This window comes from Macrobrachium rosenbergii, chromosome 31 (assembly GCF_040412425.1).
Source record: "Macrobrachium rosenbergii isolate ZJJX-2024 chromosome 31, ASM4041242v1, whole genome shotgun sequence".
NCBI lineage: Eukaryota > Metazoa > Arthropoda > Malacostraca > Decapoda > Palaemonidae > Macrobrachium > Macrobrachium rosenbergii.
This window is the reverse complement of record NC_089771.1, coordinates 33520346-33539149: the sequence shown is the minus strand read 5'-3', so window position 1 is coordinate 33539149 and position 18804 is coordinate 33520346. Positions and strand designations below refer to the sequence as shown.

Sequence of the window (18804 nt, the reverse complement as noted above, 5' to 3'; positions counted from 1 at the left end):
AATATATAGCAATAGGTAATATTCTGCTATAAATGAAGGCAAAGAGAAATAAAATAAAGCAAAAATAAAAAAATGAGATAAGATTCCGCTATGAATGAAGGTAAAGAAAAAAAAAAACAAAACAAAAAAATGAGATAATATTCCGCTAAGAAATGAAGAAAAGATTGCTTGCGTCTCAATAAATGTGCTTGGGAAGGACAGAGCGAAGGCTGGTGTGTTTTTATGCTCTTGTGTGCTTGCAGGCAGGAAAAGCCACGCCCACTTGGGAAACGGAATAGACAGCCTTTGGAAGTTTAAATGCTTTCAGTTTATTTTCCATTACAAAGACGTCTGTTCTTTGGGGCAGTTTATTCACCAATAATAAAATATGAGTTGATCTTTCTTGTTTGTCCGCCCCGGGGGAGGGGATCGGAATGGTAGCGGGAGACATGACACATCCACCCGCCTCCTGCAAACCTGTTTCAGGAATATTCTTGTTACGGATTGTCGGTGGCCTCGGAGAGATGGCGAGATGCGATAGCATATATTCCTATATTGCTTTTGTTTTTAATTCTCTAAACATTGAAAATACAGGAGAAAATAATTTATATTTCAGGAATATTCTTGTTAGTTTTCTGTAAAAGAAAACTATTGAGATGGCTTTGTCTGTCCGTCCGCACTTTTTCTGTCCGCACTTTTTATGTCCGCCGTCAGATCTTAAAAACTACCGAGGCTAGAGGGCTGCAAATTGGTAAGTTGATCATCCACCCTCCAATCATCAAACATACCAAATTGCAGCCCCCTAGCCTCAGCAGTTTTTATCTTATATAAGATTAAATTTAGTCATAATCGTACATCTGGCACCGCTATAGTGCCAGCAACACGGACCAACAACTAGCCGTGGCTGAAAGTTTTACGGGACCGCTTCTAAGAGTTTCATGGGCCGCGGCTGAAAGTTTCATACAGCATTATACGCTGTACAGAAAACATCTGCGCATTTTTTACTTGTCGGTGATCTCGAAGAGACAGCGAGAAGCGATTATGGAGCCGAACTGCGCCAGGTCCTCTTTTTATCCCGAGGGCGAAATTAAACCCTCAAGGTGATTTTGCCAATATTCCCAGCAAAAGAAGTGGTTTGGGGGACAAGGGGGGGTTATTGTCCTTGGGAAGGGGGCGGGGAGTGAGTCTTTTGGGAGGTTCTAGAGCTGTGATGCAACATGCTTTACTAGAGACGGATAGACGCCTGAAGGTAATTTTCTCTCCGTAGGCGGGTTAGTGCCGTCAGTGCACCTCATGCGGTGCACTGTAGGCATTACTTAAGGTTCTTTGCAGCTGGCCTTCCTTAGGGTCCTAGCTGCTGCAACCCCTTTCGTTCCTTTTACTGTACCTCCTTTCATATTCTCTTTCTTCCATCTTATTTTCCATCCTCTCCTAACAACTGATTAATAGTGCAACTGAGATGTTTTCCTCCTGTTACAACTTTCAAACCTTTTACTGTCAATTTTCGTTTCAGCGCTGAATGACCTCATAGGTCCCAGTGCTTGGCCTTTGGCCTAAATTCTATATGCAGTTCATTTCTAAAGGGAAATTGACTTGAAGTTATCAGCAAGTTTTGGAGATGAATAAACCTGAGAATTGACGTTGAACTAAAGAGAAATTACTGGAAAATATTCATCACATTTTGTAAGACGGTAAAATGTATAGAACAAAATAAAACTTAGAATGTACATGAAGGTTAGAATTAATGTATGATTAATGCAGGCAAGATATAAAAAAAAATGTAGAGTATAATATAGAGTATTCTCGATGTAATCAAGAAGTAAATGATTGAAGAGGAAAATGAAAATATGAAAATATAAAAATAAATAAAAATAGAAGCAGAAAGATGGACTCTACTAGTTAGGGAATATTGGCGCTAGTGAATAAAGGCTTTAATTACAGGAGACATTAAGTTGAAATTAGCCTGAGTGACTTCAGGCAAGCGAAGGAAATAAATGCTTTAATTACGCGAGATATTAAGATGAGAACGAACGATATTCAGTGTAAAATCGACTGAAAGCTTTAGGTCCGAAGAAAGAAGAAGAAGAGGAAGAAGTGGAGGATGCCAATCGAGGATATGTGGGAGAGGAAATTGATAAAGTAGGAGTAATGAGGGAACAAAGGAGAAGAATGAGAAGTTGTAGGGAATAATAAGAGAGAGAGAGAAAGATAAGCCTCTTTGAAGTTCATTGCTGGACACTGGATGACAGAATGGGTTGGAAAGGGGAGATAGGGATAGAAGAGATATTATCGAAGAACGGAGTGGTTGAATATCAGAGAATGGAATAAGTAGGATAATTTAAAGAGTATTGAGGGCCAATATGCCTTCGATTTGTGTTTATGTGGGTTGAATGCGTGTGCTTGATGGCAGGCATGGAATTGAACTGTTTTAGCTTGAACGTGGATTTTTGCCAGTATTAAATCTTGTATTATGCACATACACATGTATGTATGTATGTATAAATGGGTGTGTGTATATATATATATGGGTATATATATATATATATATATATATATATATATATATATATATATATATATATATATATATATATTTTATATACTATTATATATTATTAAAACTTTATTACCTATTATTGTATTATTATTATTATTATTATTATTATTACTTATGCATCTTCACAACCCACTAATTTTCATTATTATTATTATTATATTATTATTAATTATGCACTAATTTTCACGATTACATCATTGCGGTCATTATTACCCCAGCTCTTATTAAAACTCTGTCCATTTTTGTTCCCCAACAGACTTCCAGAGGTCCCACTTTACCTGACCCGGAGGACAAACCGCCGAGTTATGACCAGATCCTGAAATTGGACGGACTTCCGCCGGATTACTACTCCATACTCAGCGAAAAGCCCCCTAGGTATGGTAACTAACCGATTTGCATATGAGGAAATGGTCGTCGTGTGGTTTTGGGTTACTGGTGTACTGTGTACTTTTGTTATTTTAATGTTCTTTTGTTATTTTAACTCTTTTTGTAGCTGTATCTGTTAGTGGAATTGAAGTTTAGATGTGCAAGTTGTTTGGGTTTGAGACTTACAGGTTAGGTTTGCATTTCTTGAGATTTACTGGTTTTTTTTAATTTCTTGGGATATACTGATTTTTTTCTTTTTTGCATTTCTTAAGATACACTGAATATTTTTTTTCTTTTGCATTTCTTGAGATTACTAATTTTTTTTCATTTCTTGAGATATACTAAATATTTTTTAGCATTTCTTGAGATATACTAATTTTTTTTTTTTTTTTTTTTGCGTTTCGTGAGATAATTTTTTTTTCCATTTCTTGAGATATACTAAATAATTTTTGCTTTTTGCATTTATTGAGATATACTAAAAATTTTGCATTTTGCATTTCTGAGATATACTAAAAACATTTTACTAAATATTTTTTGCATTTCTTGAGATATGCTAGATTTTTTTTTTTTTTTTTTGCATTTCTCGAGATATACTAAAAATTTTTCCTCTGCATTTCTTGAGATATACAAAAAATTAAAATTTTTATTTCTTGAGCATTTAGAATATTAGTAACAATTATCATACCAAATTTAAAACTTATAAATTAAATTTCTTCTTTTATTTACAGATACGAAGACCTGAGCCCCACCCTTGGCTGGGGCGCATGCGCCTTACCCGTAGAACTGTATACGACGGAGCTTCCGTGTGTCCACTCCAGCCAATCCTCCCCCGTAGGATCCTCACCTTCTGTAGTAGACGTCGCGTTGCGTCCTGCGGAATCCTCAACATCCTCCTCGGCGTTCATGGGCGAACTCCCGTCGTCGTGGTCGGCGCAGTCTCTGCTCCCGCCGACGTACGGCGCCAGCGGAGGATTCGCGCGGGAAAATCCCAGCTTCGAACCCGTTGTGGTCGGGAAGGACGATTGCTCGGAGAAGGATGAATTGAATCCTTCTGGGGGGCCTCCCTCCTTCGCCGTAGCAACTTCTTCTATGTCCCGTTCGTCCTCCCTCCTCCTCCTCGTCTTCGTTCGAAGATGATAGACAAGAAATCTCAAAAGTAACGGAAGGTGTCAGCCACGTCTGAAGAAGGAGACCCTTCCAGATTCACTCAGTTATTGCTAAAGTGACTTTTTTTTTTCATTTCGAACGCGGCCTCCGCCTGCCGCCGCCGCCGCCGCCGCCGCCGCGCCGCACTGGAACAGTTGGCTATGAGGCCTTCGTTTGTGTGTTTGTGAAGATGTGGTTTGTGTCGTGAGGTTTGGAAAGGAAAATGTTTGGACTGAAGGCCTGAAGAGTCAGTGGCTCTTAACCCCCTTGTGGATATCTGTCATATTCTTTTTTAGTTTTCCATCGGCAAAACCACTTCTGCCGCTCTATTGCAAGGTCTGAGCTCCCTAATGGTGGGAAGCGTAGATATTTCATCGTTTGAAAGTGAGGTGGAAATGCTTTTGAGAAATTGAAAGCACGCAACTGCATTTCAGAGTATTATAGCATTGGTATGAGAGGTTTAGCCTCCCCAGTCTATCTGGAAAGCACAGTAAAGTAATGCCAACATATATATGCCTTGAATTAGTAGAGAAACGTAAAATTAATGGAGTTAGTATCAGGAAAGTCTTCTTAAAAAGGTACCAGGATATGTCCGAACGTTAAGCCTGAGTCTGTAAGTTTCTACAGGAAAAAACAGACTGAGGGAAAGGTAAGAGTTTGTTTAGCCTCTTCAGACTTGCCCTCTCTTATCCAAGACTGAAGGCAAACCTCCTATACTTCTCTGACCCAGTGCGGACTGAGTGCTTTTTTTTTCCTTTACATAACTATTATGCCATTGAATTCCTTGATAATAAGCCGAACTACTGCTTAATACGATTAGAAATCAATGATAATGAATAGTTTTAAGGTTTTATACGACCTACAACTGACGGGTGACTTTCTCAAATGAGGTTTTTTTTTTTCCTGGGGGGTTTTATGTATAGGTACAGGAAAATATACAATATACAAATTTCCCGGGTCTGATTTTCATTAGACATCCAGGGAAGAAGTTTTCCAAGCTAAAGCAGGGTCCTCACTCACTACTGAATTTTCACTACAGTAGATTTAAGCATGTAAGTAGTGGAAAGGGTGTGACTGTGAGAAATTCAGACACAGGTTTCACACAGTGCTAATCAGACAAGAGCTTCTGATCTTCAGAGTTTTTTGCAGCTTTGCCAGGTTTAGTAGGAAGCGTTGAAGCCTGCGACACGATAGATCAGAGACAGATCAGTGGCAACCAGTGCTGTGCTGCCTACTAGTTCCCCAGGCCAAGTCAAAATCTTTTCATCTGTGGGCATTGCGTACCCTTGAAATTACAAAGCTGAATTGGGTCCTGGTTAAAAAAAAAAGATTCCTTGAAACCTATCAGTTTTTTGGGCCCCTGATTGATTGACTGCATGTTAAATATTTGTGGCTGCATTGAAAAAGCATAAATCTCTGAGATCCCTTCTTAAACTGTTGACCAGAAAGTAAAACTTCACAAATCTTGAACCTCCAGAAAAGTTAATGCGGTCGACAGACACTAATCTTAAAAATTGTGTAGCAATTTGAGACTGCAGTCCTGTATTCCCGATGTCTGCATCTATTTGGTATAATATTTATACTCTGAGATGCTTCTACCGTACACACGGTTCTGTGTGATATATTGATATATTCTCCTAGTCCTTGGTGCCCGTCGCTGTCGCTCGTTGTGTTGTGAGGTTCTGTCAACATTCGCGTTGAAAGTTCTGACTTGGAAAACTGGAAACATGTTAGACTGGTCGATTTGTTTTTCTGATCCATTTCCATTTTGGTGATATATACATTGTGATGACGTGTGAATGGCAGATTTTGAAAGGTCTTTAGAGTTAATCAGTAATTTTTCATCTTTGAGGCAACTGTGGTTGATAATCTGGCGTATCAGAGGAATCTTATACCTGAGCAAAAATCACGAATTGAATGAAGCAGTTTCATGTTCATTTTTCTGTGTTGTTGAGTAAAAATGGATAATTGTTTCTAATTTTCTTTTGTTTATGTCTGTGTTGATATCATGAGATTTAAGTTGTTGATCTGTCTGTACTGTGACTCTACGGTAGGATGGAGTCTGTTAACTTTTAACGCCTTATTTTCACACCAGAGAAAAAATCCTTTAGAGTAACACACCCAGCGAGAGCGACAACAGCTTGGACATTTATCTCATAAATGCATAGATTATATTGTAATAATCTTACATTGCCAGACTTCCTTCCTTCCTCCTGGTAGGAGGTGTGTTCTGAAGATTCATTCGTCTCCTGAATGGTGATGACCTGCCTACGATTGCATGTTTACTTTGAGATTAAAATTCATTTTCTCTTTGCTACGAGGCCAGATCTATAGGTTTAAGCGCCGTGATTCTAATCGTTTTGTGTAATTCCTTCCTAGGCTGCTGCTGTCCAATTTGTTAAGTTACGTATGTCCTCTTGTTATTATGCCTGTAGATAACCAGACTTGATACTTTGCAATACTTTGCAATGCAGCTTGTTCGCTCTTGATCAAAAGTCTCGCTTTACTCTTGTAAAGCGTCAAAAGGTCGACGCCTAGGATGATGCTTCCTGTCTGAGTAGGCACAGAAACGTTCACAGACCCTGCAGTGATATTTGTAAATATATTTTTTAATTTTATATCCATTGTTACCATTATGGTTTCCTTGGCCTTTTACTTCTGTTCATCATTACATACCAAAGATGTCAGTTGCACTGGCAGTATACACCACGTGCTTCAGGTTTGCTTGCCAGAAGTAAATGTTAAGTTAAATAATACTATATCTTGTGGTTTTGAGTCGGCATCTGGGCCAGAAAGGGGCATTTTTTTCGGAGCTTGCTCTCTGCTGAAGGTAAAGAGATTGTGGGCATATTTTTTTTTTTTTAAGTTGGAACCCTTTTGGACTTAGTCTCAGTTCTACTGAGAAATCTGATATCGAACAGACTTGGTCTCAGTTCTGCTTTGATGTCTGATATCTTGACAACTTGATTTTTGTCCTCAATACAGGCCATGACAACTTGGCTTCTCCTGAGTATTGAGGCTTGTTCTGCCCTAAAATAGAAAACTGCAATATCTGCAAAATTTTCAAAATTGAGATGTGCGCACCTATTGGGCTCGTGAAACACAAAATACTGAAGTTACTGCAGTTTCAGAATGATTTCTCAATGCTTTCACGAGTATTTAGGTCCATTTGCAGTATCAAAAATCAGTAGGTGGCAAAAGGGAAAACTGCAAGTATCTACCATTTTTCACAGTTTTGTATTTTTTGCAGACACTGCAGTCTTCCATTTTAGGGCAGTGTTGTGAACTGAGTTTGCTCCAGTGGCCAAGGTGTCCTGTGGGTGTAGAAGTCTGTTGCAAGTACTGAGATTCCCTTTGGTCATAGACTCTCTGTTGCAGGTGCTGAGATTTCTGGATTTCTGGTAGACTTGGTTCCTATTCCAGATCTTGAGAAATTAGTTATGTTAATAGTGGCTGTAGAATTATAATGCAGGTAACTTTTGGCTTTAGTTGATGATATACCCTTATTGATGCCGTCTTGACCTACTGACGGTCAGGGCAGAAACCTGGCCTGACCTTCTGCCCATTGGGTCAACTTCTAAGAATGCCAGTAACCATACTTATGTGGATAAGCTTTGTAAACTTGCTCAGTTGCAGATCAACAAACTGCATTCATTTTTAGTTGCTCATAGCCAATAGATCTTTCATATAACAGTTTATCACTGGTAATTTCTTTTAAGTTTGTGATAAAGATATTCAAGATTTATATATGTATATATACGATGGGCTTTTTTTTTGTAACAGTAATCTGTTGTTGAGAGTGATGTGGGAGCCACACTTCTCAAGTGCCAGAGAAAGTGCTCCTGGAATCATTCACTATGTAGAAGTGCTATTTAGAATTGTAAGAGGAAGAATACACAAAGATTCTGCTATAAACCTGAGATATCAATTTTCTTTTCATAACCATGTTTTATCTTAAGCTATCTACTATTCACCTCTTCGGTGTTTTCAAAGGATTGATGATGATACTTTTCAAATGATAACGCCATTCTTGTATTATTATTAAACTGTTCGAGTCCTCACTCCATATGTACTTACATGTGATATTGCATATTTTTATAAGTCCTTTATACATTAAAATATATATAAAAGTTACGTTGCGTGTTTCCTTACCCGTTTCAAAATGTTGAAACTGTGTCTCGGAATGAAATTGTAAATAATTAATATAAGAGTTTGTCTTTTATATTTCATATTGAGAATACCAACTTACAATATATCATTGTTTTCGCCTGAAACGGTATTCAACTCTTTCTGCGCGCTAAGAATAAAGTTCTTGGGGTCAGAAATATGTAATCGGCATTTCGATCGTTTAAACTACATTCAAAATGAACTTGAATGGCTGCTAACATATAAGAAATTTGCTAAACAATTTTACAACAAGAATTACCCAGAATCTTCCTACGTAAGCCTAGGAAAGCAGTAAAACGAGGGAAGCACCTTTTTACTACCAAATGGCCCTTCGCCCCGAAACGGCAAATATACACCTCGAACAAACGGTAAAGATGTCGAACGGTTATCAGTGTCCAGTCACAGGTTGTACGGGGAGGTGATGGTCTTCCAGTTTTCCAGACTGTAAAATAGGATATCTATTCGATTACCAACGGTCAAATGTGTTCGGTGTTAATCTGATAGAGATATTTGCTCATCGATGGGGTCATATGGAATGTGAGTATAGGCCTAGGCCTATAGGTGATTTTTGATGATTGTTTTCGTTTGTATTTAGATTTTACCGAGGAGGCCTAAGTGGAATTTCTCTCAGTATTCCTTATATATATACTTTCTTGCTTGCTGTTAAACGGTTGAGCAGAAGTATTGCACATTAATCTTTCATATAGACAGTTTTTAATGCGCGCAACGAACTTTGCAAAAGTTGAGCTTCAAAATACATTCCTTGGATGTTCTGGGAGATTTCCAGTCTGGAACTGTAAAGAATTTTATTATTTGACTTGACTGGGCAGGAAATTCATATGGTAGGAGATACTGGCCTTAAGTACATCAGTTAGACTTGTGCCCTCCTAGGTGTGACGTATAGGTCTAGGTACATTATTTTCATTATCATTTATAGGCAAAGAATGATACTAGCCTCGAAAGAAGGTTCACTTTCAATGGAGTTAAAATAGTGTGTAACGATTTTATCAATTATCAAAATAGCTTAGTGATTGGCGCTAGTAGAATGACTTGTTTAAAAAAAATTGTATTCCAAATAGGAAATTTATTTCAACTCGACAAAACTAAACATTCCCAATAGACGTCCACCTTCATAACGGCTTAAGCCTTTAGGTAAAAGGCTTGATACAGTATGCCCAGTTATCGATTGTTACTGCAGCCCAATAAATACTGGCCAACGCCTGAATTTTTAGATAGTGGAGCATCGGTTGTGAAAATACACTGAAGCGTTAACTTCAAACGGACATAGTTTCGTAGGCCTACGTTCGTGCACAGAACATCCAGTTAAGAATTTTGGCACTGGTCTCATAACAGCCTAGTGGTAAAAGATTGTTTATCGTAGTATATAAACAAAAGGCTCAGGTTCGCCGCATTCTGGCAGATGGACTTATAACCTTTTGGTGGGTCCAGGGTGTAAATAGTTCCCACGGCTAGGCCTACTGGATTCGACATTACGACATTTGCTGCTTAAAATTTGTGAATATAAATAAGTCACGCATATTTGAGTGAAAAATGCCATAAATGCCAAGTGTTTTAAGCGTGCGTAGAAATCATGGTGGAGATGGATTGATACTGGTTGTATCTTTAGATCCTTTACGTTATCCCGTTTATTTTGTGGCTCACTTTATCTTCATTCCACTGTCTTAATGAGCTTAATGGCCAAAGGTGTAAAATAATGGCCGAAGGTGTACAAGTGCTTAGTAGGACAACCTAATTTCCATACACTCCACTATATGTATAATCTACATAATGTAACTTAAGTGATTTCCTTTGTGGTGTCGTCTATAACTCGAACTTTATAATAGACTTCAAATATTCATCTTGAAGCTTTATTCTCAGATCGACAAAAGGATTTATAGTTTCATTGCCAAGCCGTGGATCGCGCTCGTAGAAAGGTTAAGTGTATTTGATATCAAAATAATTTACTACTTGCCAATTATTTGATTTGTCTGTTTTATAGTCTAGCTGTGTCCACTTGGAGGGAGTAAGTGCCGAATTTGTAATAATTGGTAAATAGTTTGGTCAGTTAGCGTTACTTTTGGTTTTCTTCAAACCGAAAATTATTTTAAAGAAAACGAGTGGGTATGTTTTGCAGCGGGGCACTAAAATAAAAACTGGAAGCCAACCAGATGCCAGGGTCATGCATTGACATGACTATCTGTGTATTGGATAAACATTTTCTCCATTTATAATTTTGGTTTGTTCAGTATCCCGCGAATTTCTGAGATCCAAGTCTGGCGTCTTTGCTGTTTGTTTATATCTTACATGAAATAATTTTTTATAAGTAGTTTCTGTATGGAGGGTAAAAGATATTAGCAGTAGTCGTACAGCAGTGAGAGAAAGTCCAGAAAGAAATGAAATTTAGAAGTAGAAATAGAACAAGTCTATTTTCTCTTTTTGACTGTATAAATTCCCGTTTTGACCATTTATTTTATTTTGATAGTAACGTAGGATAAGCAATGGCCAGTGGAACATATTCCAAGTTGAATCTGTGATAGTTGTTCATTGGTGAATGTCTTTTTTTGAAACGAAGATATTGACAATTGCTGGAGCTCTTTGGCTTTCTTGCTTACCTAAGGTTAATAAAAGCAACAGGATTAATATCGTTTCGTCATTTGGCATAAGATCGTATATGTAACAAGTCACAAGAGTCATTAACTTTCTGAGCATACTGTCAAAAAATAAAAAAAAATGCTTACACTTGATTAAATAACGCACATTAAAGAGAATTATAGCTCTGTAAAGACGAAAGAAAAGTCGAGGTTAATGTCATTTTAAGTTGCAGACTTGCGTCTTTCAGTAATCTCTAGCATGGGCCATATTCTTGGGAAGCTTGAATTTCAAGTCAATGGCCCCTGTGGTCTTATCCCATATGAATAGCATTCTTCTGAATAATAATAATCATCATCATCTATAACAGTGCCAAAGGGCAGGTCCTTATTTTAGTAGTAAAGGGAATGACAGGCCTCTTGGACTGGACAGTGGAATACCTCATCAGATTGTGAAATCTGATGCAGGGCAAACGAGTACCCGACTTTTACCCCCCAACAAAGGAGCAGACCGTGACAGTAAAGACGGGATTTTTCAGTCGTATTAAAATGTGCCCCGGTGTAAGAAAGACAAGTGAAAAGTTCAGTGATTCAGGGAACACAAAGGAAGACGAAGAGCTCTGTGTCACAGGATTAAAGGGTAGTGGGACTAATTAAACCGTTACTCCTACAGCATGGCTGTGGGAATGCCATAGATGCTTTCTAGTACGTCAACAATACAATCTTACAGAATAAGAGCAGTGAATTGAGTTCCTTAACCTTGGTTTGAATTGTGCCAATGACCTTTACAAGGCTGAGAGAGTACATTACAGCGTAGTACAGAACAGGAGAGAGAGCTTTTGCGCGAAATGCTGACTCAGAAGCTTAAATCATAACTGCTGTCTAGTCTTTGGTCCAAATGGGATTAGGTAAGGGTGGACTTAAGAACAAGGTGTTAACTTGGGACTTTGGTATCCTGAATAAATAAATATTTTCTTTAGTTAATATATTTTAAAATGTGTGTAGCCATAACTGAAATTTTCATCGATATGAACGGCTAAAAGGCAGCATCAGCGAGATATGGCCTCAGAATTGTGAATAAATTCATTCATTTGGGTTCTACTCTACAGTAGCAGTTAATCCTTCAGTTGGGAAAGCTTGGAGATTTTACGAAATATAGGGATTTACGAGCAGGTACTCAGGTGTCAGAATGATGTTATATGTCAAGTCTGGTTTCATTGATTATATTGTGTTTTTCACAAATGCTGTTGGTATAAATTGTAATTGGTGGAATTTATGTACTCACGAGAGAGAGAGAGAGAGAGAGAGAGAAACGTACTCTATGTAGGTACGAGTGTATGCCGCTCTTATAGTACTAGTAAAAATAGACGTATTTAGGAAACATTAAAGACAAAGCTTCACGTTTTAGGATTTATGATTCAAGACCACGTAACAGCTTACGTGGAAAAGCGAACTGGAAAAGTGGGAAAAGGTGCGCTGGAAAGGTTGTCGATTTACAAAAATCCGCTTAGCCATCGTGACGTATCCCGTGAACAGGTGATTCCCTGACATTAAGAAATCCTCGCCGGTACGTCTGTGTTGTGAAGAGCCCGCCATTGAAAAGAGAAAAGCTTCAATACCTTCATTTTCATTGGTCAGTTTGTAGCAGCGTTTTCATCCAATGGAACGACCAGGCTGGAATACTATAACTCGATGCCATGTCGGGAATTTAGAAGTCGTCGTGTTTAGTCTTAAAATGAATTTGAAATAAAAAGCTGAGTGGAAAATGTGCTTCGTCGAGAAATGGATGTAATTTTTCTTGATATTCGGGTAGAATTTTATTGATTGCAAGTGTAAATTTTTCCGCTAAATAGCAACCTGTAAGCTCGTACGAGGTGACGTCACTGACCTAGAGACGATGTTAGCGGGCGAAGTTTATGAAAATTCATTATTTTATTTGAGCGCTTCCGTGTCTATTATTAGCCGGATTGTATCGGTCGCCGATAAAAATGAGGTGGTTTAATTATATACTTTATCACCGAGAGCTTAATTGCGTCTAGATAGCACAGAAACGGCGTTTCCTTTGAAGCTAGACAGACGACCGGCAAGAAGCGTGGCGTGATCTTGGTGTTTCGTGGAGCCAGCTGACTTGCGGCGTGGAACGTTGAACTCAACGTACTGTTTCAACGTTAAAAAAGAAGTGTTCTTTAGTTGTGTCAGTGATTGTGAGGTGTGTGTCGTTATATAATCCATCGGTCAATGAGAGAAGTGTCGGATTTAATACACTCTTGCGCAAATCAACTTTAGATAAAAATGTGAGTGATTTAGGTCGGGTACGTTTTTACCTGTCCAAGTGTCAGAAATGTTTGAATTTTCCTTTTTAAGTCTCATTTCTTTTGGGCATTTGACATTTAAGAATTTGTTTTGCTTGGATTTGTTTGTTTAAATCAAATCGTTCGTGAAATACACGCAGTAACTGTTGTAATAATAATAGCTGATACGTTAAACTAAAACTGGATTCCAGGGAACATAAATGATGTTCTGTGAGAATTCACGTTAGGCCTAAACAGAAGGTTAACTCTATATGTCCCTTGCAGTGCAATGGAAGAGAGCGAAGCCAGTGATGGAAGTAATCGGTCAATAATAGAAATATTTTTTCAGATAATCCTATTCACAACGATTTTTGGTCGTGATTATTCCAGAATGTTTTTCCGAAAATCCAGCAGTCAGGCCTATGTGGTTACAACCTTCTTAAATAGGTTATTCTTCGATCCACTTCCTTCAGAACTGTCAGGAAGAAAAGGGGAAAAGATTCGTGACCTGTCTTCCTGAATGTTTACATACAAACTTCCTTCTCTCTCCAAACCTGTCTGGTCACGCCCATAGCTGTCTATTGTTACATCATGGTCGGGTGCGTTTATGTTTTTTTGCGAATAATTCCACCCAGACATAAAGTATTATGTTTCAGACTTTCAATATACATAGAATTATTTCGTCGGGTGTCCGAAATGTCATTTAACCGGCTGACCACTTCCACAGTTCTTGTCATGAATTTATTATCATGAATGGACGAAAATCGGGTGGGTGACTGGGTGGTATCTTTGGCAGTCTGGCGGTGGCACGAGGCCGCCATGCGGTTCGTGTACCGGTTCTATTTTGCCGCGGAATACGATGGCAACTCTCTCTCTCTCTCTCTCTCTCTCTCTCTCTCTCTCTCTCTCTCTCTCTCGTGTCAAGTGTAAGTTAACACACTTTCCATGAGTAAGTGCGCAATTAAAGAAAGGAAATTTATGGCTACGATAAGCTGGTATTTCTCAGATGGGTTTAGCAAAACGGTTTTCTTTAATGATAAAGTAAGCATCCTACTTCGTTTGATGTGTTGCCAAACGCGACTTGTAGATAATTTATGAATTGTTTCAACGTTGTTCGTATCAGTTTTGGCATTTGACATATTAGATAAGGTAGATAAACATTTCCTTTATTCCATTATGTCATAAGCGCGAATATAGTGCAGCTTTTTACAGTGGAGGGAAACTCGAAATCAATTCAGCGAATAAATAATAAGTTTATGGTAATTCAGCTTTTAAAATGTAAGACGTAAAAATAAGTTCAAAATGGGTATTTTGCAAGATAAGGAAATATCGTTGCTGGCCACTATTAATTTGAGAGAGAGAGAGGGAGAGAGCCATGATTTGATGAATTTGATGTTTTTATACCGTAGTAAAAGTATGATTTCATGTATGACATTATGAACGAAATTATGAGTCTAGTAATACCATCAGTGATGAAGGTTTTCGTATGTCACAAAATGGGACTGAGAAAAAATGCGTAACGCTTTCTATCATCAATCAATGAAGCCATGTCAGTCGTGTAATAAAACTGAAATGTGACTCATATTTAATCAGTCAAATGTTAATGTAAAAATGAATGCCGTGAGACTGCTTGAACGTGCATGCAGTACACCCAAGTCTATTCTTGGTCTTAAGGCACCGCCCTGATAACAAAGCATTGTAATCTTGGCAGGTTTTTTTTATTCAACTGCAGATAAACGGACTCTTCTCTCTCTCTCTCTCTCTCTCTCTCTCTCTCTCTCTCTCTCTCTCTCTCTCTCTCTCTCTCTCTATCAACCTGGGAAAGTGGACAGGAAGCAGGTCTTATTGGTCTAGTGTTTATGCTTATATATGTATATATATATATATATATATATATATATATATATATATATATATATATATATATATATATATGTATTTATTTTTTATTAATCACTACCAGCTAAGGTAACTTGGAGCTTGTTATAGATATTGGTAGATAGTCTCATGCAAAACGTAACCAGTCCAAACTGACCAGGAAAAGATTGTCTGTTTATTTACCTTATTTTTATAGAACATTGGAAGCTCCCAATCTGACAGTGAGTAAGGTGTAACTACGAAGAATATTACGGTGGTTACAAAATTATTAATATTCCCAGCCGATTTTTAATCAATGATTGCGTCAGGAGATGCCATAAAGTGCCCGGTCTCGTCACGCTTCGCTGACTTTTCATCAATAACGCTTACGTTCTCCTTTTACAGCTACGTGCTTGGTTGTAGAAACGCTCCACAATAAATGCAGTGTAATTCCACGTCTGTTATAACTTAAAAAGATTCGCTGTAGTCTCTCTCTCTCTCTCTCTCTCTCTCTCTCTCTCTCTCTCTCTCTCTCTCTCTCGGTGGGAAGGGGGATTCCATGGTGATATTAGTTATTATTTAAGTAGGCCTAGAGCCATCGTCTTCGGTGAATAATTCTCTCTCTCTCTCTCTCTCTCTCTCTCTCTCTCTCTCTCTCTCTCTCTGAGGGAAGGGGGACAGGAAATTGGTCTTTCTGGCCCGGTTTTATATATTATTATGCACGTATAATTTTCAGCCTTTCGTTAAACCTCAGATTTATAAATGTGATGAAAGCGAGTTATTGTTATGCCGTAAAAGTATGCACTCATTTTTTATATGTGAGTGAATAAAACTAATCTGTCGGTCTTGTGACAAAGTTATCAGTATTAAGGCAGCATAGCGCGCGCGCGCACGCACACGCACAGAGGTTTGTCAAGTCCCCAAAGATAATCAGACACTTTAAAATCTACTGTCAAGCGTGTAGTATTAAAATACTACTAAAAAAATGAGGTTACTTTCCATTCAGATTTACAAGAAATTTGACTATTTTGCTCACATTAAAACTGTTAATACCATTGCATATTAAAATGATTATGAATGACATATTCAATTATTATACCTCATACTCAGATTCATTTCACGCAATTCATTGGGACCGGATTGACTATACTGGGGATTGGAACGATTGGACTTATTGGAGATCCACATGGCTAGATTGGAAAGGCCCAAAACATGACAGGAAGTGGTTTCGTGCTATATTTCAGGGGGTCACAGTGAGATTTAATACAGGTTTTCTTGTGTAACTTTTTTTTTATATATTTGATGAGATTGAGAACGAGAAAACTTTTAAGTAGCTTGGGATTCAATAGGACTTAGTACTTCGTTGTTAAACCTTTTGTTTAAGTAGCTTCGGATTCAATAGGAATTACTCCTTCGCTGGGGAAATAGACTCAAAGAAGGTCATTGCTTTTGTAATTAAAGAAATTGAAGGCTCCATCGTTTAAAGAAAAATGAAATTGGGCTTATTGAAGCCGTTTCAACTTTGTTCTGATTACGAGTATTTTTTTTTTTTTTTTCCATTAATTTACCAAAGGTGGTTTGTCTGAAACCCCAGAAGCAGCGTAAAACTGGGTAGGCCTATGTCACTTCGGAGAATGGAATCGATTACCCATCATTATTAGAGTGTAACTTCCCATCCTAATTTTTGCATTTTTATGTATTTTTAAGGTTCCTCATTGGCCAATGACATTCTTGAGCAAAGTCATCAAGTTTTGTTGAGTGTTTCTGATAACGTCTTCATATAGACTGGTCATGCGCAGAAACTGGTGTTTTAATGGAAGGAAAAGACCTGGAGATTGTGGTAAGCCACGTTCAGCGTTGATAAAAACAGTAAAAATGATGCTGCAGATAATACTATCAAGGGCATTTCTTGTCTGCAGTAGTTATTGTCACGTTGCCTCGCTATCTTTGACCTTGGAGGTTTCTGAAAAGGCGCGGCAGAAAAAGAAAGACAAAAAACCTATTTTTTTTTTTTCTTTTTTGCTCTTTCTTGCTTGAAACAAACCACAAGCATGGACATAAAAACAGGGTTAATATAGATCTTTCGGGCAAGACCCCAATATCCTCCTTTGACTTGCTTGGCAGAGTAAATGGGAAGGTCAGAATAGTATGTTGGACAGTGGTAATATGTGCACATATACACCTTAGCCTAGTCCTAGTTAATTTTGGGTGCTTGAAACCAGATCGATCTCAATTCTGTCATTGCATTTTTGGGTCTGTGAATGACATTCTCTCTCTCTCTCTCTCTCTCTCTCTCTCTCTCTCTCTCTCTCTCTCTCTGATAACAGAATTGTAAACGCAAATCCTCAGGTAATAGTCAGTTTGCCTTTTATTATTCGCATTGCCTTGTGTTTATCATCATTTACATTTTGGAAGAGATATGGAATCCACATATTGTAAAATGCTGACTCAGTCTCCTTAAACGAATTCGGACGCCCTTTTCTAAGGAAGGCGATCTGTTGTTTGTCATCCTTGGCCAATCAGCCAATCAATTATAGCATCTGTCAGTCCGGGCGCGGCGTTGACCAAATTGCCCTCGTGTCGAGTGGCCGCCGTTAGCTTTGTAAATCGCCGTGGCGGCGTTTAATTAAGCGCTAATCCGGTTTTCAGTTGCCCAGTTGCTTTTCATCGACTGCCGCTCGTGATTTATTCATCTCGTTGGTTCTGCTTTTGCCGGTGGTGTGTGTTTTTGAGCGTTAGGCCTATGTCCTTTATGTATGTAGTTATAGGTCTATGTCTGTCTGTGTGAATTGGTTTTCAAAGATATATTTATTTATTATTTATCACGTGTTCATGTTTCGGTTTCCTTGTTTTTATATTAAAGTAATGTTGGGTTTTTTCCGTTCAGGAAATGGAGACGTAATACAACGATGGCGCCCGTGATTCACCTCGCTAGCCCCCCTCCCCCTCTCACTTTCCCCCTCCCACTACTCCCTCCCCCTTCTTCCCATCTTACGGGAACTCAGTCATGCCAAAGTCTCGGGTTATCGATTCCATCATTGAAAGTCTTCTTCCTTGAATTGATCTTTTGGATGGAATATGTGCGTATTATTAAAGATTTGTGTTGTGTGTGGGCTGGGATTATTTGAAGGCTTAAGATCACCATTTTTTCCTGTTTGTGGACACGCTTAAAATGTTCTTTTTAATTACTTTTTTTAGTTAAACTTATTACTGGAGTTGGTAATAACCGGTAATTGGCGAAGCCATGAAGTTGTTAGACCTATTTAACTGAATCTTTTTCTGCCATGTCTGTATTGATAATAGTAGGGGTAAATATTCTAGCTAGGGAAATAAGCAAGAATTCACGACGTATCTGTAGTAACTAAATGCGTAAAATAAAAAACCATATTCCGTAGGGGAATATTGCCGTCAGTGCACCTCATGCGGTGCACTGTAGGCATTACTTAGAGGCTCTTTGTAGCTTGCTTTCGGCCCCTAGCTGCAACCCCTTTCGTTCCTTTTACTGTACCTCCTTTCATATTCTCTTTCTTCAGACTTGCATTCCTTAACCCTCTTCTGCTAGCAACTGATTTATAATGCAACTGCTTTGAGGTTTTCCTCCTGTTAAACCTTTCAAACAATTTGACTGTCAATTTGCTTTTCAGCGCTGAATAACCTCGTAGGTCCCAGTGCTGCTTGCCATTGGCTTAAATTCCATATTCAATTCAATTTCATATGTGAATGATAATAGATTTATGAATGGTTTCAAATAAAGTTAGTAGAATCTTAAGAGGGTTATCATGCGCATTTAAAACGCATTAACGATAAATGAGCCGTGAGCTTCGAGAGAGAAGTTTTATTCTTTATTGGACCG

At 38.2% G+C, this 18804-nt stretch overlaps 2 protein-coding genes across 3 annotated transcripts in view; both read left to right on the top strand.

Moving 5' to 3' along the window:
- LOC136855532 (uncharacterized) overlaps positions 1-8182 on the top strand; it is a 189941-nt gene extending 181759 nt beyond the window's left edge. For both annotated transcript variants that reach the window (XM_067132656.1, XM_067132655.1), the window contains exons 4-5: positions 2793-2911; positions 3631-8182. In XM_067132656.1, the coding sequence (XP_066988757.1) occupies positions 2793-2911; positions 3631-4039 (528 nt within the window). In that variant the 3' untranslated portion in view covers positions 4040-8182. The remainder of the gene's footprint in view (positions 1-2792; positions 2912-3630) is intronic.
- A 417-nt stretch (positions 8183-8599) lies between these two features.
- LOC136855531 (uncharacterized) overlaps positions 8600-18804 on the top strand; it is a 106832-nt gene continuing 96627 nt past the window's right edge. Inside the window, exon 1 of the mRNA XM_067132654.1 lies at positions 8600-8752. Coding sequence (XP_066988755.1) covers positions 8736-8752 — 17 coding nt within the window. The 5' untranslated portion in view covers positions 8600-8735. The remainder of the gene's footprint in view (positions 8753-18804) is intronic.